Below are 22,743 nucleotides of genomic sequence, written 5' to 3' on the forward strand. Positions count from 1 at the left end.
AAGGAGGAAAACAGATAGTTGAGTCAACTGCACTTGTTACTGAGCTAACCACAAAGGGCATCTGAACAGCAAGCTAAACAGCATGAAATGCATGGAATTAAAACATGGACTTTAAAAAGCAAAAGCAACACAGGAAATAAAAGGCCATAGTAAGAACTTCTCTTACCTGGTCTCCTCGTTTGAGTCCTGCCTCGGCGGCCTTGCTGCTCTCCTCCACCGACTCCACAAAGATGCCGAAGCCCCTCTCGCTGCCGCCATGCAGGCTGAAGTAGAGCGGGGACTCCCTGGAAGGTTTCTGCAGGGTGATCTGCCTCCACTTGGCCTTGGCTGCACAAGCTATGTTCAGCAGCCTCAGGTGACCCTTCATTTTCTCCAGGAACAGATCAGGTTTCAACAACCACTCACTCAACTGACCTGGCTAACAGATCTGACAATACATGTTCAACCACACAGTTGTTACACCCACAGACAGAGGATCACATGTCTGTCTGACCACAGAGTAATGAGATTTTAGATTAGTGAACGTCTTGAGGTTAAAGTACATTATGTTGCGTACAGGATGCGCCCAAAATGGCACCCTAATCATTATATAGTGCACTACTTTCAACCAAGGCTCATAGTTCTCTGATCATAAGTATTGCACTATATACAGTAAGGAATAGGGTACCATTTGGGACAAACATTTAGTATAGACACAATATAGGAAAGGTGTTCTTACTGTGGTTTCCAGCAGCTTTTCAAAGTCTTCCAGGAACTGCGTCATGGCCGGGTCACCTTCAAAGTCGTTGAAATGATTGTTCACCCATAACAGCACTATCCGTGTCACCTGCACAGGGAAACACGTGAAAGCATATTCAAAAACCTTCAAAAGAGGATCCTGTACATTTCCCACGCAAAAATCAGCAAGCTTCAATCATTCAACATTCAACTTTAGCTGAGGCTAAAGATATCACAAAGGGTGAGTTCACAAAAATATCTGTCTTTGAACTGCAAGGGTCCGGAAATGCCAGGTCTGAAAATATAACTGTAGTATTGTTCCAATCTAAGGAAAGGTCATCTTGGCCCACAATGTTGAAACCACAGCACAGACAGAGATACAAACAGCAACTCTCTCTCTCTCTGAGGGGATGGGTCTCTTGATGAGGAAGAATGATTAAATGCCAAATGACATCGCCATCAGACTATTGACAGGACAAGAATAATCTTATGTTAAATCAGTTAAGAGTATGTCCACTGGACAAATCCCCCTTCTACCCAAGACCGCTGACATTGCACAAGTTGTATTGACTACTGTGTAGTACACCCATGCTTCACACAAATAATCAGGTACACACATACACACAGTACAGTACACACCGTGTCTCTGAGGCTGTCAACTTTGAACCACTCAAGCAGCTTCTTGCCAACCTCCATGGGGCTGGAGAGGAAGGTGCGGTAGGTGAGGAGGAAGTCTTCAATGTAGGTGGGGTCCACCACTGACGGCTCCTCCACCAGGTGCATGATCAGACGCTGTGGGGTGCCCTGAGAGGATAGACAAACAGACAATCAATCATGGCTGCATTACAACTGTCAATTCATTTTAATACAACTTTATTAGTCCCGAGGGGCAATAATTACAAAATAAAAAATTGAATTGGGGCGAAAGGATGGCACTTATTCAAAGCCAACTTTAGAATAACAAAAATGAATCGCTATGGGAACCGAGTATGTTTTTAGGGGAATTGAAACTAAAGCAGCAAACTAAAACAATTTAAAGACAAGAGAATCCAGAAGTAAGGATCACTACTCAGATCAGCAGCAACACATCTATAGTGTAGCTGTTTGGGGGAGCAGAGGTGTCTTAGAGGAGATGAAGACAAGGGAATCAGTCTAGTCCATTAGCAGATCAATAACTGGCTGTTTGCAGAGTGTTGAAGATCAAAGGGCTGGACCATCCGACGCATGCAAAAACAAGTGTCTACAGGAGCAACAGCAGAACACGGTGGTAGTCACAGCTAGGTAGTCAAGGCAGTGCATATATTCAAAGCAGCCTATAAAGACCATTTGAAAATCAGTTTCCCAGACCGATTACACCCTAAGCCTAGACCTGGACAAACATGTAAACTCAATGGAACTTCACCATCAGTGTAGGACAAGGGTAAGCCTAATTCATCTGTGTCTGGGAAACCATCCCTTAATGCTTACACTTCCTGCCTCACCTTGATGACAATATGTCCCTTCCTGGTGCCGCTGCGGTCCAGCTCGCGATGTTCCTTCACCATGACGATCTCTCCCTCCTCCTCCACCTTGTGTGTGTTCTTCTCCACATGGTTGAGGATCCGCCAGTAGTCCTCTTGGGCGATGCACACAAACTGGTCGACAATGACATGGGGACAGCGGGTGAACTTATAATACAGGAACCTGTTGCTCTGCACCATAGCTGGGTACTGAAACAGTAGAATTGAGGAGTCCCTGGAGCAGGAGAGAGGCATGGGAGGGATGGCTGGGGGCTAGCACTAATGGTCTACCCACACTCCCCAAGCTACTAGTCCACTAGTCCAGTTCTGCTAGTCTACAAGCTAACAGACTAGCTACACTCCCTTGGCAATGATAATAAACACTTGCCAGACAGAGTATGCTATCTTGGCTAACAGCCTTGCTACACTCCCCTAGTTAACATTCACCTGGCTGAATGGTCAAGCTACACTCCCCTGGCTAGCGTTTGCCTCTCTGCCATCTCACTGAGCTGTTGTTCAGGCTCTGAAACAGGGACAGGAAATAGTGTTTCTGATAAAGGAACTCTTTAAGGAACCAAGCAGGTCTGGGTAAAAACTGGTTACTAACACACACACACACAGACACAGACACAGAGACAGAGAAGCTCAAAACACTTCTCAAGCGGCAGGCTACTCTAACTAGTGCTGCCTCCCATCTCTACATCAAGGCCTGGTTCCTCTTCTGAATGACTAAGCAACAGCTTGTCAACCTAGTCCTGCTTTATTGGTGAAGAATCAACACATTTTATTGTACACCATAGATACCAACACCAGACCATTTATACAACTCTACATTCGCAAGGAATACAACAACGCTGTCATATTCATCTTCCAACCTGATGTCGAAAGGCAATGAAAAGTTGCCATTGTATTTCTCTCAGAGGCTGCTCCTTGAGTTATAGGGTGTTAAGTATACTGTATAGGGAATGGGGTGTTATTAAGTATACTGTATAGGGTGTTATTAAGTATACTGTATAGGGTGTTATTAAGTATACTGTATAGGGTGTTATTAAGTATACTGAATAGGGTGTTAAGTATACTGTATAGGGAATAGGGTGTTATTAAGTATACTGTATAGGGAATAGGGTGTTATTAAGTATACTGTATAGGGAATAGGGTGTTATTAAGTATACTGTATAGGGAATGGGGTGTTAAGTATACTGTATAGGGTGTTATTAAGTATACTATATAGGGAATAGGGTGTTATTAAGTATACTGTATAGGGAATAGGGTGTTATTAAGTATACTGTATAGTGTATAGGGTGTTATTAAGTATACTGAATAGGGTGTTATTAAGTATACTGTATAGGGAATAGGGTGTTATTAAGTATACTGTATAGGGAATAGGGTGTTATTAAGTATACTGTATAGGGAATAGGGTGTTAAGTATACTGTATAGGGAATGGGGTGTTAAGTATACTGTATAGGGTGTTATTAAGTATACTATATAGGGAATAGGGTGTTATTAAGTATACGGTATAGGAAATAGGGTGTTAAGTATACTGTATAGGGAATGGGGTGTTATTAAGTATACTGTATAGGGAATAGGGTGTTATTAAGTATACTGTATAGGGAATGGGGTGTTAAGTATACTGTATAGGGAATATGGTGTTATTAAGTATACTATATAGGGAATAGGGTGTTATTAAGTATACTGTATAGGGAATAGGGTGTTATTAAGTATACTGTATAGGGAATGGGGTGTTAAGTATACTGTATAGGGAATATGGTGTGATTAAGTATACTGTATAGGGAATGGGGTGTTATTAAGTATACTGTATAGGGTGTTATTAAGTATACTATATAGGGAATAGGGTGTTATTAAGTATACTGTATAGGAAATAGGGTGTTAAGTATACTGTATAGGGTGTTATTAAGTATACTATATAGGGAATAGGGTGTTATTAAGTATACTGTATAGGAAATAGGTGTTAAGTATACTGTATAGGGAATGGGGTGTTAAGTATACTGTATAGGGAATAGGGTGTTATTAAGTATACTGTATAGGGAATAGGGTGTTATTATGTATACTGTATAGGAAATAGGGTGTTAAGTATACTGTATAGGGAATGGGGTGTTAAGTATACTGTATAGGGTGTTATTAAGTATACTGTATAGGGTGTTATTAAGTATACTGTATAGGGTGTTATTAAGTATACTGTATAGGGTGTTATTAAGTATAGTGAATAGGGTGTTATTAAGTATACTGTATAGGGTGTTATTAAGTATACTGTATAGGGAATAGGGTGTTATTAAGTATACTGTATAGGGAATAGGGTGTTATTAAGTATACTGTATAGGGAATAGGGTGTTATTAAGTATACTGTATAGGGAATGGGGTGTTAAGTATACTGTATAGGGTGTTATTAAGTATACTATATAGGGAATAGGGTGTTATTAAGTATACTGTATAGGAAATAGGGTGTTATTAAGTATACTGTATAGGAAATAGGGTGTTAAGTATACTGTATAGGGAATGGGGTGTTATTAAGTATACTGTACAGGGAATAGGGTGTTATTATGTGTACTGTATAGGAAATAGGGTGTTAAGTATACTGTATAGGGAATGGGGTGTTAAGTATACTGTATAGGTGACCTCGGATGGGGCCACAGTGTCTCCTGACCCCTCCTGTCTCAGCCTCCAGTATTTATGCTGCAGTAGTTTATGTGTCGGGGGGCTGGGGTCAGTTTGTTATATCTGGAGTACTTCTCCTGTCCTATTCTGTGTCCTGTGTGAATCTAAGTGTGCGTTCTCTAATTCTCTCCTTCTCTCTTTCTTTCTCTCTCTCGGAGGACCTGAGCCCTAGGACCTGAGCTCCAGGACTACCTGACATGATGACTCCTTGCTGTCCCCAGTCCACCTGGCCATGCTGCTGTTCCAGTTTCAACTGACCTGAGCCCTAGGACCATGCCCCAGGACTACCTGACATGATGACTCCTTGCTGTCCCCAGTCCACCTGGCCATGCTGCTGCTCTAGTTTCAACTTCCACCTGACTGTGCTGCTGCTCCAGTTTCAACTGTTCTGCCTTATTATTATTCGCCCATGCTGGTCATTTATGAACATTTGAACATCTTGGCCATGTTCTGTTATAATCTCCACCCGGCACAGCCAGAAGAGGACTGGCCACCCCACATAGCCTGGTTCCTCTCTAGGTTTCTTCCTAGGTTTTGGCCTTTCTAGGGAGTTTTTCCTAGCCACCGTGCTTCTACACCTGCATTGCTTGCTGTTTGGGGTTTTAGGCTGGGTTTCTGTACAGCACTTTGAGATATCAGCTGATGTACGAAGGGCTATATAAATAAATTTGATTTGATATAGGGAATATGGTGTTATTAAGTATACTGTATAGGGAATGGGGTGTTATTAAGTATACTGTATAGGGAATGGGGTGTTATTAAGTATACTGTATAGGGTGTTATTAAGTATACTGTATAGGGAATAGGGTGTTATTAAGTATACTGTATAGGGAATAGGGTGTTAAGTATACTGTATAGGGAATGGGGTGTTATTAAGTATACTGTATAGGGAATGGGGTGTTATTAAGTATACTGTATAGGGAATGGGGTGTTAAGTATACTGTATAGGGAATAGGGTGTTATTAAGTATACTGTATAGGGAATGGGGTGTTATTAAGTATACTGTATAGGGAATGGGGTGTTAAGTATACAGTATAGGGTGTTATTAAGTATACTGTATAGGGAATGGGGTGTTAAGTATACTGTATAGGGTGTTATTAAGTATACTGTATAGGGAATAGGGTGTTATTAGGTATACTGTATAGGGTGTTATTAAGTATACTGTACAGGGTGTTATTAAGTATACTGTATAGGGAATAGTGTGTTATTTGGGGCTCCACCCAAAAGAACAATATCTCTATGAGAGGATAGTATCTCACCTGGCAGTCGTCCCCTTTGGTGCGCACCACTCCGCTCATGTACTGCTTGTCCAGGGAGGGGGAGATGCCAAAGCTGTTGCCCATGCAGAGGGTCTCCATGCGGCCGTCCGGGTGGTTGATCTCCACCCCCCCGTTCAGGATCACATACCACAGGTCCAGCTGAGATGGGGTGGGGGGGGCACAATGATGACATAAGCAGCAACGCCAAACACATGACCATAACAACAGGAAATGAATGGCTGACACTGACTGATTTGCTGACCTTCATAATAGAGATGCTTTTATGGACCTTCACCCCAAACAATCATTGGTGCCTGGTATTATAATGTGTCTATGTATGTGGTATACAGAGCTTGAGTGAATAGAACAGGTGCTTCAAAAGTGTTTTCCAACTTTACGGATCTAGAGAATGTGTTTAGAATAGAACATACCCAAGTCCCATAGAAGACTGCAGACTAAGTGTGAGGTGTGTGAAGAACCCCGCAGGCAGGGAAGTGATCGTCTAAGCGATCCATCTTACCTCCACACTGACTCAGACTGCTGGTCATGGCTTTCAACCATGAATGCAATAGAGGCTTTTCAGAGTGACTGACAGACTTCTATCACAGGGAAGCATTGTGAAGGAGGGAGATTGAGGAAATGTGATGAGCTTCCTAGACACCCCCCCTCTCCTTTTTCTTCCTCTGCCCCCTCTCCCCTCATCCTGCCCTGCCTATCTAAGGTCTTCGAAAGCCAAGTCAACAAACAGGTCACTGACCATCTCGAATCCCACTGTACCTTCTCCGCTGTGCAATCGGGTTTCCGAGCCGGTCACGGGTGCACCTCAGCCACGCTCAAGGTACTAAACGATATCATAACCGCCATCGATAAAAGACAGTACTGTGCAGCCGTCTTCATCGACCTTGCCAAGGCGTTCGACTCTGTCAATCACCATATTCTTATCGGCAGACTCAGTAGCCTCGGTTTTTCGGATGACTGCCTTGCCTGGTTCACCAATTACTTTGCAGAGTTCAGTGTGTCAAATCGGAGGGCATGTTGTCCGGTCCTCTGGCAGTCTCTATGGGGGTGCCACAGGGTTCAATCCTCGGGCCGACTCTTTTCTCTGTATATATCAATGATGTTGCTCTTGCTGCGGGCGATTCCCTGATCCACCTCTACGCAGACGACACCATTCTATATACTTCCGGCCCGTCCTTGGACACTGTGCTATCTAACCTCCAAACGAGCTTCAATGCCATACAACACTCCTTCCGTGGCCTCCAACTGCTCTTAAACGCTAGTAAAACCAAATGCATGCTTTTCAACCGTTCGCTGCCTGCACCCGCACGCCTGACCAGCATCACCACCCTGGATGGTTCCGACCTTGAATATGTGGACATCTATAAGTACCTAGGTGTCTGGCTAGACTGTAAACTCTCCTTCCAGACTCATATCAAACATCTCCAATCAAAAATCAAATCAAGAATCGGCTTTCTATTCCGCAACAAAGCCTCCTTCACTCACGCCGCCAAACTTACCCTAGTAAAACTGACTATCCTACCGATCCTCGACTTCGGCGATGTCATCTACAAAATTGCTTCCAACACTCTACTCAGTAAACTGGATGCAGTTTATCACAGTGCCATCCGTTTTGTCACTAAAGCACCTTATACCACCCACCACTGCGACTTGTTTACTCTAGTCGGCTGGCCCTCGCTACATATTCGTCGCCAGACCCACTGGCTCCAGGTCATCTACAAGTCCATGCTAGGTAAAGCTCCGCCTTATCTCAGTTCACTGGTCACGATGGCAACACCCATCCGTAGCACGCGCTCCAGCAGGTGTATCTCACTGATCATCCCTAAAGCCAACACCTCATTTGGCCGCCTTTCGTTCCAGTTCTCTGCTGCCTGTGACTGGAACGAATTGCAAAATCGCTGAAGTTGGAGACTTTTATCTCCCTCACCAACTTCAAACATCTGCTGTCTGAGCAGTTAACCGATCGCTGCAGCTGTACATAGTCTATCGGTAAATAGCCCACCCATTTTTACCTACCTCATCCCCATACTGTTTTTATTTATTTACTTTTCTGCTCTTTTGCACACCAATATCTGTACCTGTACATGACCATCTGATCATTTATCACTCCAGTGTTATTAATCTGCAAAATTGTAATTATTCGCCTACCTCCTCATGCCTTTTGCACACAATGTATATAGACTCCCCTTTTTTTCTACTGTGTTATTGACTTGTTAATTGTTTACTCCATGTGTAACTCTGTGTTGTCTGTTCACACTGCTATGCTTTATCTTGGCCAGGTCGCAGTTGCAAATGAGAACTTGTTCTCAACTAGCCTACCTGGTTAAATAAAGGTGAAATAAAATAAAAATAAATAAATAAAATAAAATAGGACGCTGCAGTGCAGTGACGACTGCCTGATTCATTCTGACCTTCACACCAACCCACTGTGATAGGAGATAGCAACCTGTCTGTCATACTGTAGCTGTCCCCTGCTTTACATGCCTGTGTATGCGTGTGTGTAGACGCCTGCTGCCACAGCGGATTGACACAGATCCCATCCAAATACGCTAAAGAAAGTGGTGAGGCTAGCTGTCAGAGGCAAAGGGTGGCTTCTTTGAAGAATCTCAAATATAAAATATATTTTGATTTGTTGAACACTTTTTTTTGGTACTACATGATTCTATATGTGTTATTTCATAGTTTTGATGTCTTCACTATTATTAAAAATGCAGAAAATGTTAAAAAAGAAAGACCCTTGAATGAGTAGGTGTGTCCAAACTTTTGACTGGTACTGTGTGTGTTAAGTCTATGGTTGGCACCTCCTGTTTGTCCTGTAGGATGACGGTCGCCGCCTGCTCCACCACCTCAAACACCATGACAGTACACAGGTCCCTTCGCACTGACATGGTCATGTTGGCAAAGGCTGGCAGCTGGTGCATGAACTCCAACAGTTGTTCTGGATGGGGGGGAAGAGAGAGAAAGTGAGTAAGAGCGAGAGGGAAGGAAGAGAAGGAGAAAGAGCGAGAGAGCAATGGAGAGAAGAGGTGAGGTGTAGAGGTCGACCGATGATGATTTTTCAACACTGATACCGATTATTGGAGGACCAAAAAAGCCAATACCGATTAAATTGGTCAATTTAAAAAAAAATGTATTTGTAATAATGACAATTACAACAATACTGAATTAACACTTACTTTAACTTAATATAATACATCAATAAAAATCTATTAAGCCTCAAATAAATAATGAAACATGTTCAATTTGGTTTAAATAATGCAAAAACAAAGTGTTGGAGAAGAAAGTAAAAGTGCAAAATGTGCCATGTAAAAAAGCTAACGTTTAAGTTCCTTGCTCAGAACATGAGAACATATGAAAGCTGGTGGTTCCTTTTGACATGAGACTTCAATATTCCAAGGTAAGAGGTTTTATGCTGTAGTTAATATAGTCCTATAAATACTATTTCTCTCTATACCATTTGTATTTCATTAACCTTTGACTATTGGATGTTCTTATAGGCACTTTAGTATTGCCAGTGTAACAGTATAGCTTCCGTCCCTCTCCTCGCTCCTACCTGGGCTCGAAACAGCAACAAAACGGCAACAGCCACCCTTGAAGCAGCGTTACCCATGCAGAGCAAGGGGAACAACCACTCCAAGTCTCAGAGCGAGTGACGTTTGAAACGTTATTAGCGCGAACCCCGCTAACTAGCTAGCTATTTCACATCGTTTACACCAGCCTAATCTCGGGAGTTGATAGGCTTGAAGTCATAAACAGCGCAATGCTTGAAGCACAGCGAAGAGCTGCTGGCAAAACGCACGAAAGTGCTGTTTGAATGAATGCTTACGAGCCTGCTGCTGCCTACCACCGCTCAGACAGACTGTTCCGTCAAATATCAAATCACAGACTTAATTATAACATAATAACACAGAAATACGAGCCTTTGGTCATTAATATGGTCGAATCCGGAAACTATCATTTCGAAAACAAAACTTTTATTATTATCGCATATACCCTGACTCTGCGTGCAATGAACGCAAGAGAAGTGACACAATTTCACCTGGTTAAATATTTCCTGCTAACCTGGATTTATTTTAGCTAAATATGCAGGTTTAAAAATATATACTTCTCTGTATTGATTTTAAGAAAGGCATGGATGTTTATGGTTAGCTACACGTTGGAGCAACGACAGTCCTTTTTCCGCGAATGCGCACCGCATCGATTATATGCAACGCAGGACACGCTAGATAAACTAGTAATATCATCAACCATGTGTAGTTATAACTAGTGATTATGATTGATTGATTGTTTTTTATAAGATAAATTTAATGCTAGCTAGCAACTTACCTTGGCTTCTTACTGCATTCGCGTAAACAGGCAGGCTCCTCATGAGGCAAGTGGTTAGAGTGCTGGACTAGTTAACCGTAAGGTTGTAAGATTGAATCCCCGAGTTGACAAGGTAAAAATCTGTCGTTCTGCCCCTGAACAAGGCAGTTACCCACCGTTCCTAGGCCGTCATTGAAAATAAGAACTTGCCTAGTTAAATAAAGGTGTAAAAAATAAAAAATAAAATAAAAAACAAAATCGGCCAAATCGGTGTCAAAAAATACGATTTCCGATTGTTATGAAAACGCTAAATCGGCCCTAATTAATCGGCCGTTCCGATGAATCGGTCGACCTCTAGTGCGGTGTAACAGATTGAGGCAGCATGAAATAGCAGAGGAAGAAATCATGAGGAAAAAGGAGACAGAGACAGTGAGTGGTGTGATCAGCGGTGTAACTGTTGAGTGTGTACTGTAGCACCTGCGTCCTACTCTCTCACTCTGAGGGGGCATTACGCCCTGTTAACATGCAGCCTCCAGTCCAGCGGAGTGAAGATCACAGTCAAAATACAAGATAAGATCTACCGCTCAGATTATTTTAAAAAAAAGTAATCCTATGCAACATTAATCTATTAAAAACATTACTGTCGCAATGCTGCATTGTGTCCCACCAACCCCTCTTTTTACACTTCTGCTACTCTCTGTTCATCATATACGCATAGTCACTTTAACCATATCTACATGTACATACTACCTCAATCAGCCTGACTAACAGGTGTCTGTATAAAGCCTTGCTATTCTTTTTTCAAATGTCTTTTTACTGTTGTTTTATTTCTTTACTTATCCACACACACACACACCTTTTTTCCCCTCCGCACTATTGGATAGAGCCTGTAAGTAAGCATTTCACTGTTGTATTCGGCGCACGTGACAAATAAACTTTGATTTGATGTACAGGGCAACCAGTGAGAAACAATTTGCATATCGCTGCAACACTGTATATATACATAATGTGCCATTTGAAATGTCTTTATTCTTTGGAACGTTTTACTATTCATTTTCTATTGGTTATTTCACTTTTGTTTATCCATTTCACTTGCTTTGGCAATGAAAACATGTTTCCCATACCAATAAATCCCCTTGTATTGATTTAAAAGAGGGTAAAGGGGTATTCAGGGAAAAGGAGGAGTGCACAAGAAGCCCACCAATGTCATCATCGTTGCGGTCCACCGGGTCTTTCTCCAGACACTCCCTGACCAGGTCTCTACCAATCAGGGTGTCTGACGTCCTCTCCAGGTCTTCATCCTCCTCCTCCTCCTCAGAGTCCACCGCTGCCTCCGGGAGCCCGGATAGGTCCACGTCACCCATGTCACTCTCTGTAGCCTGCAGAGGTGACAGATATGGGTTATTCTTTAAACGTAGACCAAATTTTTTTTTAAAACAAACCCTAAGAATTATGCATACACCACTAATTATTCACAGTGCTCCTATTTTCCATGCTGTTTGGACAGATGGTTGGAATGAACTGGTGCCGAGGGTTACGGAGTGCTCAGATCAACTGGGATTTGAACCCACTACCCTGAGGTTAAGTGACCAGCTCCCCAGTCACTGTAGAAATATTCAAGGCCATCTGTCTATTCGCTCCTCTAGTACACAGTAACAGACTGAACCTGCCTGCTCTGCTCTACAGTGCTTTCAGGAATGGAAGTGGACAGGATCAAATGGGATGTATCCTAGATAAGAGAATGTTACCTGAGAAAGTCTGCCTGTACAGAGACAGTATGAAACATAGAGAAAGTCTGCCTGAACAGAGACGGTGTGAGACAGAGAAAGTCTGCCTGAAAAGAGACGGTGTGAGACAGAGAAAGTCTGCCTGAACAGAGACGGTGTGAGACAGAGAAAGTCTGCCTGAACAGAGACGGTGTGAGACAGAGAAAGTCTGCCTGAACAGAGACGGTGTAAAACAGAGAAAGTCTGCCTGTACAGAGACGGTGTAAAACAGAGAAAGTCTGCCTGTACAGAGACGGTGTAGAACAGAGAAAGTCTGCCTGAACAGAGACGGTGTGAGACATAGAAAGTCTGCCTGTACAGAGACGGTGTAAAACAGAGAAAGTCTGCCTGTACAGAGACGGTGTAAAACAGAGAAAGTCTGCCTGTACAGAGACGGTGTAGAACCAACGAGCGACGCAGAGAGCCAACGAGCGACACAGAGACGCAGAGAGCCAACGAGCGACACAGAGACGCAACGAGCGACGCAGAGCCAACGAGCGACGCAGAGAGCCAACGAGCGACGCAGAGAGCCAACGAGCGACGCAGAGAGCCAACGAGCGACGCAGAGAGCCAACGAGACGCAGAGAGCCAACGAGACGCAGAGAGCCAACGAGCGACGCAGAGAGCCAACGAGCGACGCAGAGAGCCAACGAGCGACGCAGAGAGCCAACGAGCGACGCAGAGAGCCAACGAGCGACGCAGAGAGTCAACGAGCGACGCAGAGAGCCAACGAGCGACGCAGAGAGCCAACGAGCGACGCAGAGAGCCAACGAGCGACGCAGAGAGCCAACGAGCGACGCAGCGCCAACGAGCCAGCGACGCAGAGAGCCAACGAGCGACGCAGAGAGCCAACGAGCGACGCAGCGCGCCAACGAGCGACGCAGAGAGCCAACGAGCGACGCAGAGAGCCAACGAGCGACGCAGAGAGCCAACGAGCGACGCAGAGAGCCAGTCTCCATGTGGGTTTGGGACTGAGAGAGACACAGAAAGAGGGAGACGTTTTGTGCCCATACAGGTCTCAAATCAGGTCAAATCTAAACTGACAGGGACATCAGTTCCTGCTGGCTGCACAGGGGACTGAGCCAGAGACACCCCGTCAAATCACGCAGAGACAGGGAGAGAGAAGAGATCGAGAAGGGAAGAGAAAAGAGACACTGCAGCCCAGAGTGACTGAGTGGAATGGCAGCTCACCGCTCAGGGCTGGACGAGAGGTCAAGCATTTAAAAAAACACAAGCTGTAAACAAACTCACCAACTGCCAACGTACATTTATGGACACAGCTGACTGAGCTCCTCTAAATGAATGACAGGTGACTCCATGGGGAGGAGAGAACAATCTGGTTGGTGAGAGAGAAGGTATGTGTAATGGTGGGTTAACGGTGAGAGAGAAGGTATGTGTAATGGTGGGTTAAAGGTGAGAGAGAAGGTATGTGTAATGGTGGGTTAAAGGGGAGAGAGAAGGTTTGTGTAATGGTGGGTTAAAGGTGAGAGAGAAGGTATGTGTAATGGTGGGTTAAAGGTGAGAGAGAAGGTTTGTGTAATGGTGGGTTAAAGGTGAGAGAGAAGGTTTGTGTAATGGTGGGTTAAAGGTGAGAGAGAAGGTTTGTGTAATGGTGGGTTAAAGGTGAGAGAGAAAGTATGTGTAATGGTGGGTTAAAGGTGAGAGAGAAGGTATGTGTAATGGTGGGTTAAAGGTGAGAGAGAAGGTATGTGTAATGGTGGGTTAAAGGTGAGAGAGAAGGTATGTGTAATGGTGGGTTAAAGGTGAGAGAGAAGGTATGTGTAATGGTGGGTTAAAGGTGAGAGAGAAGGTTTGTGTAATGGTGGGTTAAAGGTGAGAGAGAAGGTTTGTGTAATGGTGGGTTAAAGGTGGCCTGGAGTTAGAGAAAATAAGAGTAGGGGTGGGGTTAGCGATGGGGTGGGGTTAGGGATATATAGAGGTATATGCAAATGATGAGGTAGGTGCAGGAGCTGAGGTTAGAACATTTTATATAATAGTGAGGGGAGGGAGGGGTCTGAGGTCCTGGGAGCAGGTATGTCTGTGTCCTGTGCACCCTGCCCTTTAGCACACAACGCTACAGGAGAGAGGGGCCCTTCGAACCACAGGAAACCCAACTAACACACACTATAATTAGCAACCCTGGATGGATGGGAGGAGAGGACATGTTCCATTGAACTGGAAAAGCAGGTGGAGAGAGGTGGAGAGAGGGCAGGGGGAGCAGGGGAGAGAGGGGGAGAGAGGTGGAGAGAGGGCAGGGGGAGAGAGGTGGAGAGAGGGGGGGGAGAGAGGTGGAGAGAGGGCAGGGGGAGAGAGGTGGAGAGAGGGCAGGGGGAGAGAGGTGGAGAGAGAGCAGGGGGAGAGAGGTGGAGAGAGGGCAGGGGGAGAGAGGTGGAGAGAGGGCAGGGGGAGTGAGGTGGAGAGAGGGCAGGGGGAGAGAGGTGGAGAGAGGGCAGGGGGAGAGAGGTGGAGAGAGGGCAGGGGGAGAGAGGTGGAGAGAGGGCAGGGGAGAGAGGTGGAGAGAGGGCAGGGGGAGAGAGGTGGAGAGAGGGCAGGGGGAGAGAGGTGGAGAGAGGGCAGGGAGAAAGAGTGAGGAATGGGATGAGGGCGGGCAAAAAGAGGGCTACATGGAGCGTGGGGAGGGCTGGGTCAGTGGAGCTGGGGAAAGCCTCTGAAATGGTAACGTCCACAACTTTCCATCCTTCCTCCTTTACAAGCAGGAAAGCCATGGAGCATTGACCGAATTCAAAGTCAAACAGTATTGAGAGAACAAAAGGCTAGGAGCATTAGTGAAACAGAACAATGGAACTTCAAAGGAAAGGTGAGGTTATACGTATACTACGTCAGCTCAGTTTGTGAATGGTGAAATAGTGTATCGGCTACCTGGTAGATGTCTGATAGGCTACTGCTCCCCGAGTCGCTGGTGATACTGCATCCGGATTGGCTGGGTGGCACGTGGATCCCCTGGCTGTGGGGGTGGTCTGTAAGGTGCATCTTGTTTAGGTCTCCAGGAAGCTGCTCAGACACACACAGGAAGAGAGCAGGACGGCTGTTAATATCACAGGACACACGCGCACGGCATGCGGGTGAACACACACTGTAGACAGACACACACGGCACGCGGGTGAAAACACTGTATACAGAGAGACAGAGAGACAGAGAGAGACAGAGAGAGACAGAAGCGATCAACTAGATTCAGCAGAGGGAAGAATTGTTTCATGAGCGGATGGTCGGAGGGCAGGAACATAATGACTAATAATTTGTAGACTGCAAGAAGCCTAAACAGATATGTTTGCTAAAAGAATAATTTAATATCTGTATACGATGACGCCGTGTCTCTACTATGTGTGGGAATAATTGGGTACAGATTTCTTCAAATAAAATCACTTGGAGCTGATTTCCTGGTGATTATTTTTTTAACAGGCTTTTATGTCCAACAATGAAATTCCACACAAGAATAAATAAATAAGTGTATTTGGAAAGTATTCACACCCTTTTACTTTTCTTTTGTTACAGCCTTATTCTAAATGGATTGAAGAAATAAAAATCATTCTCAAACTACACACAATCACCCATAATGACAAAGCAAAAGGAAATACCTCATGTAAATCAGTATTCAGACCCTTTGCTACGAGACTCGAAGTTGAGCTCAGGTGCATCCTGCTTCCACTGATCATCCTTGAGATATTTCTACAACTTGATTGGAGTCCACCTGTTGTAAATTAAATTGATGTGACATGATTTGGAAAGGCACACACCTGTTTATATAAGGTCTCACAGCTGACAGCGCATGTCAGAGCAAAAACCAAGCCATGAGGTCGAAGGAATTGTCCATAGAGCTCCGAGACAGGATTGTGTCGAGGCACAATTCTGGGGAAGGGTAACAAAATATTTCTGCAGCATTGGAGGTTACTATGAACGCAGAGGCCTCCATCATTCTTAAATGGAAGATGTTTGGAATCACCAAGACTCTTTCTAGAGCTGTCTGCCCAGCCGAACTGAGCAATCAGGGAGAAAGGGCCTTGGTCAGGGAGGTGACCAAGACCCCGATGTTCACTCTGAAGGAGCTCCAGAGTTCCTCTGTGGAGATGGGAGAACCTTCCAGAAGGACAACCATCTCTGCAGCACTCCACCAATCAGGCCTTTATGGTAGAGTTACCAGACAGAAGCGACTCCTCGTCAATGGCTGTGCAAAGTTGCTAGATATTAGGCGGGAACTGGAACATGCCTTTCGTACACGTCGATCCAGAGCATCCCAAACATGCACAACGGGTGACATGTCTGGTAAGTACGCAGGCCATGGAAGAACTGGTACATTTTGAACTTCCAGGAATTGTGTACAGATCCTTGAGAAATGATCTTGCTGAAACATGAGGTGATGGATGAATGGCAAGACAATGGACCTCAGGATCTCATCACGGTATCTCTGTGTGTTCAAATTGACATTGATAAAATGTAATTGTGTTCATTGTCCATAGCTTATGCCTACCCATACCATAACCCCACAGCCACCATGGGGCACTCTGTTCATAACGTTGACAACAGCAAACCGCTCACCCACACGATGCCATACAAGTGGTCTGCAGTTGTGAGGCCGGGTGGACGTAGGTTGGAGGTGGCTTATGGTAGAGGAATTAACATTCAATTATTTGGCAACAGTTCTGTTGGACATTACTGCAGTCAGCATGCTTATTGTATGCTTCCTCAGAACTTCAGACCTCTGTGGCATTGTGTTGCGTGACAAAACTGCACATTTTACAGTGGCCTTTTATTGTCCCCCAGTACAAGGTGCACCTGTGTAATGAACAGCTTTTTGATATGCCACACCTGTCAGGTGGATGGATTATCTTGGCAAAGGACAAAATGCTCACTAACAGGGATGTAAACAAAAATGTGCACAACATTTAAGAGAAACAAGCTTTTTGTGAGATGAGGATCACTGAAAATAAACTGTAATTGAAAGAAAAATGTACAACTTCCGTCACTCCCTTTCAGGGCGCAGGTTCGCTCCCATTCAGGGCGCAGGTTCGCTCCCATTCAGGGCGCAGGTTCGCTCCCATTCAGGGCGCAGGTTCGCTCCCATTCAGGGCGCAGGTTTCAGGGCGCAGGTCTCCCATTCAGGGCGCAGGTTCGCTCCCATTCAGGGCGCAGGTCCCATTCAGGGCGCAGGTTCGCTCCCATTCAGGGCGCAGGTTCGCTCCCATTCAGGGCGCAGGTTCGCTCCCTTTCAGGGCGCAGGTTCGCTCCCATTCAGGGCGCAGGTTCGCTCCCATTCAGGGCGCAGGTTCGCTCCCATTCAGGGCGCAGGTTCGCTCCCATTCAGGACGCAGGTTTGTTCTCTAAACCATAAGCTACTACTACACACCAGTCAATAATGATCACCTCACCTATGGTAGATGGACTAAACTTCCAGTCAACCTGGATAATGTTACAACAGCTCAGTGTTTCAATAACCAACCAAGAAACCATCCCATCAATGAGAGACTCAAGACACCACATCCAAAACAGACAAAGAGCAGCCACCAAAGCCCTGTTAACCAATGCCCTGCTAACCAATGCCCTGCTAACAACCTAACCACACACAGTCAATGTGACCAGTTCAGCTTCTATATCACATCGATCAGGTATTCTACCAACTCAGTCCAGTGTTCCCAGGTCTTACCAGCCTGAGGCGGGTGAGGGAGCTAGTCTGGTTGCGTAGACAGTGGGTGAACCTGCCTCACACCTCCATGGCCACCTCTACCAGCCAGACAACAAGCCACCCGCCCAACGCTGGCACTGGACCCATCTCCGTGCCACCATGCAATATTAAACAAGTTCAGTCTACACTACGTACTGGTGGGGGCTGGGCAGTCGCACCAACTTACAACCCCTTAACCCATCCCTCCACAGGGGACTGGGGAGAGTCCATCCTCCAACCTCTATACCATACACAAGATAAAACACAGGCTGGACTAGGAGACAGGAGAGCTGGTTGCAGTCATGAGAATGACCCTGAACACAATAACACCTAGGTGGAGCTGGAAAAATCCCACACTGACAATTAGGTTAGACAAATGCTGTCTCCTAGATGGGCTGGGCTCCCCACCTCGGTCCTATGGAGAGAGCAAGGCCGAAGCTGGAGTTTAAAAAAACTTGAACCTTTATTTAACTAGGCAAGTCAGTTAAGAACACATTCTTATTTACAATGATGGCCTGCACTGGCCAAACCCAGACGATGCTGGGCCAAACCCAGATGACGCTGGGTCAAGCGATGCCCTATGGACTACAGCCTGGATTTGAATCAGGGTGTATGTAGTAACACCTCTAGCACTGTGATGCAGTGCCTTAAGCCACTGTGCCACTCAGGATCCCCAGGGTGAAGGTGTGCAGATAGGGTGGTCAGAGTGTAGCTTAACCGTGAATAATGTAACACTTCTCCACAGCTCAGTCAGAAAATCACAACCAAAACCACAAGCATTCTCATCTGGACACATCCACTCCTATTCAACTAAAATCCATTTCCCATTACACTGGGGCTGTAAGTGCAAATCTTCTTCCACTTACAGCTCAACTGGCACCAACATGAGGGGCGTCCCCAGCTGCAGTTGATATTGACAACAGCAACCAAAGGTGCCATAACTAAAATGAAAAGTGTTTCAAGTCATACAGCGGCCGGTTAGAACAGACTCTCCCTCTCAACGAGCTAAACGGGTCGCTCATTCTGTTTATTCCACAGCCAAGTGGGTCAATATTGATTCCTTTACGATGGGGTCAGGTTTCAGACAAGGATGCAGGCCAGAGATTTATCAATTTAACAAATCTATCAGATTCCCAGAGAAGAAAACAAATGTATATATCCATTATCATGGCCTCAAAAGCCATAACATTTAGGATCTCAATGCTCCAACCACTCTGGTTAAAACTCCCAACATCAAACAACAACAACGCCGTTATCAACATGGCAATCAGAAACAGTGGTGACACTAGGTCGGGTGTTGATGTTACATGGCATGGCATGGCAATCAAAGTCTTTCATCCTGGGGATGGAGTCTGATGATGACATGAGAGGCCATGGGAGGACGGGATTGGCTAATGAGGCCGCCGGGGGGGACAAACGGGCCAATGAAAAGGAAGACCTCGCTAATTGCTGCAGTCTCACGGCTCTAATTCACACTTCACACCAACTTTTACTTAATGGCACGCCAATGCCCTCCCGCCTTCCACTGTCTGTTCTCCTCCTGTTCTGATCATGAATTAATGATAGCAGTGTGGGGTGATTAAATATGAATGTCTTATTCCTTTGGCTGTGTGAATCCATCACATCAACAAGGGAACGCAAGGCGAGCCAGGACTGATCATTTAAGTCGTCTCTCTAAAAGCCCAAACTATGACTAGACCTAAATTGGAGTCACAACAGAGCATTTCTAATTTATTCACTTTATTATAACCTTACTTTGAAAAGGAGATATATTTTACTGAACTTTTTGTGGGATTGAACCGCCATTCCCCTCGTCCCTGAGGCCTTTATAGTGCACTATAAAGGGAAGCGGCAGCCATTTGGGACGCAGGGATTGGAATAAAGCTGTAAGCAGATGTTTAGGTGTGATGTTAGTAATGACCCTGGTTCACAAAGACAGGCCACTGATCCAGAATCAGCCAGTTGTAGACGCAGCAGCACTAACGCACCGGTACAGGATCCCAGCAGGGGCTCCATCATTAAAACATAGTGGAGCTTCCCAATTATGCCTCAACTGCTTCAGAGCTGAGCTCGCCACAGCAACGGAGGACTAGTGTCAGCATATTTATAGATACTGGACGTATGGCATATTCAACATGCATAGATCCAAGCCATTTCTATTCCATCTTTCATTGGAGGCAAATCATTGCATCATGTATGACAGGAGAGAAGCAATCCTCACATCTCAAAGTGAAATAAACCAGAAGGAGAGGTCTTAACATGTTTTTCTTTTATCACAGAGTAGAGCAGTCCTCCCAAACAGAGACACGTGAGCCTGGAGGTGGGCTGGGCTGCTTGGGGTTAAGAAGGAAGTACTTCTGATGATAACACTGTAGAGGACGTCAGTCACTGGAGCCATCCATCTAAACTATTCACATGGCCAGATGTTGCTCCTCCCCGCCAGTGTCAAATACGCTCCCAGACAAACATCTGTGACCCGGAGGATTGTCTTTTCCCTCCTCCCACATGGCGGCAGGGCGGGCGCTTTAATCACTGCTTCAGGAGGGATGTCCATGATCAGTTGAACAGGAGATTGGAGATTGATGCATTTCAGATGTAACGTCTCGGAACCGTTCCAAAACACACACACTGGTTACAACTGATCTCCATTTCCATGTTTTATGTATCAATATCCCAACTCAAATCAGTTGGGTTAGATTAGAGCGTCCAGCTGTGGATCTCTGTGTTCTGCTAGTAAGTGAGGAGAGACCGACCGACTGACACACAAGATGAACGCCGTTGTAAATGACAGGCTGGGAAGAATGCTGCAGACTGCACTCAGAGAGAAAGAGCAGGTTATTGATATATATAGTCGATTACTCCACTAGCTTGTCAGCTTTCCTTCCCTTCCCGAGACCCAAGCAGCCAAAGGAATTATGTTAACATCAATAAAATGAGCGTTACTCCTGGCTGCCAACACCCTACCAGGCCAAATTTAAAGGGATACTTTGGGATTTTGTCAATAAGGCCCGTTTATCTACTTCCCCAGTGTCAGATGAACTTGTGTTTACCATTTGTGTCTCTGCGTTGCAGCAGTGGAGGCTGCTGAGGGGAGGACGGCTCATAATAATGTCTGGAACGGAGCAAATGGAATGGCATCAAAAACAAGGAAACAGTGTGTGATACGTTTGATACCATTCCACTCCAGCCGTTACCATGAGCCCGTCCTCCCCACTGACCTCCTGTGGTGTGCAGTTTGAAGGAAGTGGCTAACTAGGGCTAGCGCAATTGCTAACTAGCTTTAGTATAATGACAGTCTACGTCAACAGACTTCCAGTCATTGCGCTAACGGTAGTTAGCATTGGCTTGCAAAACACCCTCTAACTTCCTTCATACTGGACACAGACATACAAATGATATCCTGGTAGGTTAGCTACCTGCAAATTCATACAGGGTAGTAACGTCATGCGTTGGGATTATGGTTCATTGTTTACCTAGTTCGCTACGTCTTACCAAAAGACTCCACTATGCAAGTAACCATTTCGGGTGCATTCATAAATGCAGTCTGGCAATCTACTCAGATTACAGAGCGCTCTCGTCTGTGTGCCAGAGAGCTCAGAATAACTGATGAATTTACAAACACTCAACACCCGTTGAACATGACCGGTGTCAGTAAACATCAGTCAGCCAGAGCGTCCAGTGTGCGCTCTGAAGGCGAAACGCTCTGAATTTACGGACGGATAATCTGACAGCACAGTTGCAGTCACCAACGCTCTGGATAACATAACAGCCTGAGTAATGTTCAGTGAGCTGTTCTCTCTCACTTAGCTGTCTGGAAGTAGCTAGCAAGTTAGCTTGGGTGCTGTTAGTACATTCGGATCAACCCTTAAAGAGATGGGTGGACTAAAGTGGATGTGAACGATGATGAATGGGTGTAGACAAAGACAGGCTCTCTGATAGTAGTACCAAACCATTCAAAGGCCATTTTCTCAAAACTGAGTTAACACGTTTATCAACTTTCCCATTGTTCCTCAACTGTAGTGCATTACATACAATTTTATCCGATAATATATATATTTTGCTACATAAGACCGATTTGAGCCGGTCGGTCACATATGACTGGGGAAGTAGATAAAGGGCTTCGGTCAAAATCCCAAAGTATCCCTTTAATGGCACTGGAGGTGGACTAAACACCGAGCTGAATCTCAAACACTGGGTCCTGTACTGGGACACCAGTCATTATGCATTCTATTTGAGTAGAGGAGGTGTCCTTTAGCTAAGTCTTGATTGTTCTAATTAGTACAGACGTATTATGGACCAATAACTACTGAGTTATACTGGATGACACAAATGAGTACACACTGAAAGAGATGGTTGTAGAAATGAATTTCCAGATAAACAAATCATGAGTGAATGGATGGAATCCAGAAAGACATAAATAAATATCCTATAGAAGTTGGCATGCTCCCTAAATTAGAACATCTGTACACGATGTCTGAGTAAGTAATGATGCCAACATATCACATCACATTAGATAGGGACATGGCATGGACTTCAATGGCCTGCAGATGGCAGCACCGCCAAACAGGCATGGCAATACTCAACTCAAGAACCAATCAATGTGCCAACCACTGGGCAAATAGCCTCATTGTTAATGCAATTTAGTTCATGTCATAACCTCAATTTTTTTTTAAACACACCAACACACTGAGAAAGAGCGTCATCTTCAGTATATCAGCCAGTTACACAACTGTTAAAAAGCCAACAAGTTGAGAAACAAGAATACACACACCGTAGTTCTCCTTTGATGTCAGAGTCAATCCATTCCATCTTGATTTAGAGAATGCCC

At 45.1% G+C, this 22,743-nt stretch overlaps 1 protein-coding gene across 9 annotated transcripts in view; it reads right to left on the reverse strand.

Moving 5' to 3' along the window:
- LOC112228329 (rap guanine nucleotide exchange factor 6) overlaps positions 1–22,743 on the reverse strand; it is a 163,469-nt gene that overhangs the window by 41,070 nt on the left and 99,656 nt on the right. For all 9 annotated transcript variants that reach the window (XM_042309538.1, XM_042309535.1, XM_042309533.1 and 6 more), the window contains 8 exons: positions 15,119–15,250; positions 11,674–11,851; positions 8,969–9,105; positions 6,150–6,308; positions 2,199–2,351; positions 1,357–1,521; positions 719–826; positions 167–370 (listed from right to left, as the gene is read on the reverse strand). In XM_042309538.1, coding sequence (XP_042165472.1) covers positions 167–370; positions 719–826; positions 1,357–1,521; positions 2,199–2,351; positions 6,150–6,308; positions 8,969–9,105; positions 11,674–11,851; positions 15,119–15,250 — 1,236 coding nt within the window. The remainder of the gene's footprint in view (positions 1–166; positions 371–718; positions 827–1,356; positions 1,522–2,198; positions 2,352–6,149; positions 6,309–8,968; positions 9,106–11,673; positions 11,852–15,118; positions 15,251–22,743) is intronic.

This window comes from Oncorhynchus tshawytscha, linkage group LG30 (assembly GCF_018296145.1).
Source record: "Oncorhynchus tshawytscha isolate Ot180627B linkage group LG30, Otsh_v2.0, whole genome shotgun sequence".
NCBI classification, from domain to species: domain Eukaryota; kingdom Metazoa; phylum Chordata; class Actinopteri; order Salmoniformes; family Salmonidae; genus Oncorhynchus; species Oncorhynchus tshawytscha.